At 46.1% G+C, this 5,151-nt stretch overlaps 1 protein-coding gene across 1 annotated transcript; it reads right to left on the minus strand.

The window, feature by feature from the left end:
- Window positions 1-402: 402 nt before the first annotated feature.
- On the minus strand, window positions 403-4,140 carry LOC134961338 (uncharacterized). The gene is made up of 2 exons (XM_063941589.1): window positions 3,758-4,140; window positions 403-1,468 (listed from the first exon to the last, which is right to left on the minus strand). The coding sequence occupies exons 1-2, from the start codon at window positions 4,025-4,027 to the stop codon at window positions 788-790; spliced, it is 951 nt and encodes a 316-aa protein (XP_063797659.1). The 5' UTR covers window positions 4,028-4,140; the 3' UTR covers window positions 403-787.
- Between the last annotated feature and the right edge of the window lie 1,011 nt (window positions 4,141-5,151).

Here is a 5,151-nt window from a genome sequence, read left to right on the forward strand (position 1 = left end):
ATATTTACACTACATTTCTACTGGCTGTAACGGAACTCATAAAATAAATGTCTAAATTTTCTAATCCCTCCCAGGATTAATCCTGGGAGGGATTAGAAAATGTAGACATTTATTTTAGGAGTTCCGTTACAGCTAGTAGAAATGTAGTGTAAATATCAACTACAGATATATAGGAATTATATACTCCTGATACACTCCCCACTATCTACAAATTTTAATAGTAATATATGAGTCAATTCCGTGACATCTAGTGCGCAGCAATTTTATTTTTAATCACGATTTCTTTCTTACTCACACCATTCTATTTTTCCTTTTAAAATTCGCTGGTTTTTATTTCATATCATAATAAAAGTTATATTTTAATAAACTAATTGTGTGCACCACTATAGGGCATTTCGAACCCTTTCCCTTTCTCTCCTGTGCAGATTTATTTTGCCTGTGGTAGCACCCCCCAAATGGTTAAGAATAACACTAATGTGCTTAAGATAATTAAAATGGGGGTCATTCATTCAACATAAAACAACCTGTGCGACCAGTATTATAGCCACATGTTATATATACCAACAGATGTGGTGCATTCTGATACTGCGGTGTTGAGTGGCACGGCAGCCAGGGGCACAATGCACACATGCAGCTAGGGGCAGGAAGATGGGTCCCCGGTACCATCAACCAGTCCCTCGTAGCATATGTGCATTGTCCGCCTGAAAGCGTTGACACTCACCGTAGTATCAGACTGCACCACATCTGTTGGTATGTATAACAAGGGCACCAGTAATTGAGAATTACCCTACATTTGAAAGAGACTTGTCTCCTCCTCCTCGTCCACTTGTCCCCCCTGTGACAACAAGGAGGTCATAATTGCGGAGGAGACGGTGGATGTGTGTCTGGCTTGGGAAGGGTAGCTGGTTTGAGTAGGAGATTGGAAAGTGGGGGAAGGGTGCGTGGATGGGGTTGGGGGTTGACGAAAACGGGAAGGGTGGATGGTTTGATGAGGAGGGGTTTGAGGAGGATGCATAGTGGATGAAGGGTAGTTGGATTGGGCCTGCGGTTGCGGATAACCGGAATGATAGCTGGGATGGGGAGTAGTAGATGTAGGGTAGGTGGGTGGTGGTGAACAAAAGGACAATGGGAGATGAGGAGCAAATGCTTTAGGTTCTGGGCCATGGACGCTCCACTCTGGTGTCAGATGCCCTGATAGTGTTTGGTACAAAACCTGCGACATCAGGCGCTGGCAGTCTACCTGCTGCTGCGCAGAAACCTTCCGCATAGTTTTGCTAACATACAAAGCAAAGTCGTCAAACTCAACAAGTTTACGTAGCAGCTGTGAACGTGCCTCCACTAGGAGAGGGTCCTCTACAAATGTAGTTTTCCGTGGCTTCCTCTTCCCAGTAGGTCGCGGCGGAGAGGTAGGTTCCTCAGGGGAGGGGTTGATGAGGGCAGGGGTATGGCTGAGGTCTTCTTCAGGTGTCTGTAGGGTAAAGAGAAACATATTTAGTGGATAGTCTGACTAATTTTTTTTCTTTTACAGTTCCTTACAAGCGTGGCAGAATGGCAAGCTATTGCAGAGGACTTCGAGAGGCGCTAGAATTACCCAAACTGTGGTGGTGCAATAGACGGGAAACATGTGCGCATCACCAAACCCACCAACAGCGGGTCGGACTATTACAATTACAAGGGCTTCTTTAGCATTGTTCTCATGGCGGTGGTCAATGCAAACTATGAGTTTATTTTCCTGGATGTTGGGAAAAATGGTCGTTGCTCGGATGGTGGATCTTTGAAAAATACGCGCTTCTATGATAGGCTCACCAACAACTCCATTCATCTACCGCCTGTGGAGCAAACAAAGAGTGGCCTGGGATTTGAGTTCGTGACTGTCAAAGTCGAAAAATATCGTGATTCACAATGCCTTGTCTAACCCCAATGCACATGCCCGCTGCTCGTGCACCCAGTCTGCCGTGCGTACACATGTCCGCAAACTGCGTAAACTCGCTCCGGCGATTACGCGCGAGATATGCGTATTTACGGTAGAGTTTGTGAGCTTGTAGCGGGCGACTCGTTTATATCATATTTAACCTAAATAGTGTGTTTTATAGATAGTATTTCCCTTAACAATGTCAGCAAGTATGTTTAGTGTAAATGGTTCGTGGACATGGGGATTCCTCTTTGCATGATATGAAGGGTCAGACAAAGGTTGAATGGTGGTGTTTAGTATCTAACTGAAGAGTATTTTAATAGTAACATTTCAGTGTTGGTTAGGAAGAGATTGTTCGCTCCTGCGTATAGTTATGTTTAAAAGTAGTTTCTAGACATTTACTGTATTTGCGGTTCATTATCCATGCGGCGGGAATCCTGAGGATACCTCCCACCTGAGCAGTTGGAAGTAGACACAGCCCACCTGTTCGAATCCACCTATGATCTTTTGTTATAATGCAGAGACACATTCCTGTGTCCAATGAACAATGAGATTGTAGGGACCATTGTATTGTACTGTATGCTGTGTATATAAAGGCCACCATTGCCGGACCAGCACTCACTCTCTCTACAAAGGTTTTCACACTGAAGGCTGAGGGCTGGTCCAGGACGCGCTTGCGAATCATTCCCACGTGTGTAAGTTTCTCTGTAGCCATTTTGTTATTCTTTATGTACGCCATTCGTTCTCATTTTGTTATCCTTTAAGTATTTGCCATTTTATTCTCTTTGTGTTTGTTCTGTTTGCGATCGTTCGCTATTGTTAACATTTATTTCTTGTTATTCTGTTTAGATATTGATGTTAGGTCTGTAGTGTATAAGCTGTAACTGTTTTTCTCCTTTTTATACTAAAGAATCTTCTACGAAGGTGTTGGAACCTTACCAGGTCTTGTGTGTTTCACCAGTTATTGTAAAGGGTTTCTGAGCATCTCAATCGCTCAAACAGCTTTCATATTATCAAAGTCAATAAGCGTTACATTGTGGTAATTTTACAGTACTAAGGTTTACAGTATAAGCATACCCTTACAGTGTGTTGTTAACAAGGTTTACTGTGTGTCATTCAGTGAGCGTCAGCGCCGCTCGTGTCTTACTCTCACGGCACAGCGTCCGCTACGCTAACAGCGTAGCAGTACGGTACTCGGGCCGCCTATAGCGTGCTCGATACTAAGCGTAAGCCCGTGAGCATACGTGCCGCTCGTGCGTCGTGCCCTCGGCCTAGCGTCTGCTACGCTAAGTGCGTACCCTTACGGTACTCCGTGCGCCAATTGCGTACTTAGTCCACAATAAGTATATAGCTTATGTTCATAGGTAATATTTGACTTTATCATGGCAGATGAGGCCTTCGCACTGCATGAACACATAATGAAGCCCTACCCACAAAGAGTTCTGAACCATGATAGGCGCATTTTCAACTACCGCCTTTCTAGGGCCCGCAGGGTTGTTGAGAATACATTTGGCATTCTCAGCAACCAGTTACGGATCTTCCACAAACCCATTAACATGAGGCTGGACAAAATTGACTGTGTTGTAACAGCATGTTGCATACTACACAACATGCTCCGTCGCAAGGCCACAAGACAAATGCCTTTTCTGCCAACCGGACCGGAAGATCCCATCCAGCCTGTGGTGACAGCGCCAATTTCCTCCTTGGGACCACCTGCAGCAACTATACGTGGCACTGCAAGGGTAATAGAGGTCAGGGAAAAATATAATGCCTTCTTCAATGGGGAGGGAGCTGTGGCATGGCAGGAGGAATGTATTAGGTAAAACAATTTAAAAGGCAACTTACCCCTTCGGCCTCCTCCATGTCCAGACTTCCCTCCTCGAACTCGGCCATCACCACCATGGACTCCTTAGCAGACCGTTTCTCCAGGAAGAAGTTGAGATCTTTAAAGTACCCCAGCTGCGGCACATACATCTTGTCTGCACCGGCCCCTGACCTCTTGGACTCCTCCACCGTGCGATTTTCTTTCACAAATACTGTTCGAAGATTGGCAATTTTCTTTCGGACCCAGGCCACCGAGGCAGCAGAGAAGGTGGGCTTGGAGTACTCCACCATGCGCGTATAAGCAGCCTCCCTCTTCTGCTTGTTGCTGTAGTCCGGTTAGGATGTCAGCCACAGACACTCCTCCTCGCGGTACAGGCTGATGAAGCCGGAAAGAAAATCGCGGTTTTCATAGGACATCTGCAGAATGCAAAAAAAGGAAAATAAAAAAACATTAAAAAAGTTAAACTATTCTGGTTAAATAAAGTTTGTGTTCTAGTTACTAGTGTGAGTTATCAGAAATATGTTGTGAGAATACATTGGTGTGCAGGGCTTGCAGTAGTGCAGCATTTTGGGCAGGGGGGGCCAGTAAAATGGTGGGTGCAGAATAATGGTGGGCAGTGGTGGTAAAACAGCATAATAGTCATTGGTGGTCAGTGGTGCAGTATAATGGCGTTTAGGGTGCGCCACATGGGGCTTGCAGTAGTGCAGCATTTTGGGCAGGGGGGCCAGTATAATGGTGGGTGCAGCATAATGGTGGGCAGTGGTGGTAAAACAGCATAATAGTCATTGGTGGTCAATGGCGCAGTATAATGGAGTTTAGGGCGTGACCGCATGGGGCTTGCAGCAGTGCAGCATTTTGGGCAGGGCGGCCAGTATAATGGTGGGTGCAGCATAATGGTAGGCAGTGGTGGAAAAACAGCATAATATAGTCATTGGTGGTCAGTGGCGTAGTATAATGGCGTTTAGGGCGCGGCTGGCTGGGGCTTGCAGTGGCGCAGCATTTTGGGCAGGGGCCTATATAAACATGGATAGAGCAGCATAAAGGGTGGGCAGTGTTGGTAAAAAGTAGTGATGAGCGGGTTCGGTTCCTCGGAAACCGAACCCCCCCGAACTTCACCCATTTTACATGGGTCCGAGGCATACTCGGATTCTCCCGTATGGCTCGGTTAACCCGAGCGCGCCTGAACATCATCATCCCGCTGTCGGATTCTCGCGAGATTCGGATTCTATATAAGCAGCCGCGCGTCGCCGCCATTTTCACTCGTGCATTGGAAATGTTAGGGAGAGGACGTGGCTGGCGTCCTCTCCGTTTATTCATTGTTGAGTTGATGCAAATATTTGTGCTTGCTTATATCATTGTGGGGACTGGGGAGCAGCTTTATATTAATATAGGAGGAGTACAGTGCAGAGTTTTG

The sequence above is a fragment of the Pseudophryne corroboree genome, chromosome 1, assembly GCF_028390025.1.
Source record: "Pseudophryne corroboree isolate aPseCor3 chromosome 1, aPseCor3.hap2, whole genome shotgun sequence".
NCBI classification, from domain to species: Eukaryota; Metazoa; Chordata; class Amphibia; order Anura; family Myobatrachidae; genus Pseudophryne; species Pseudophryne corroboree.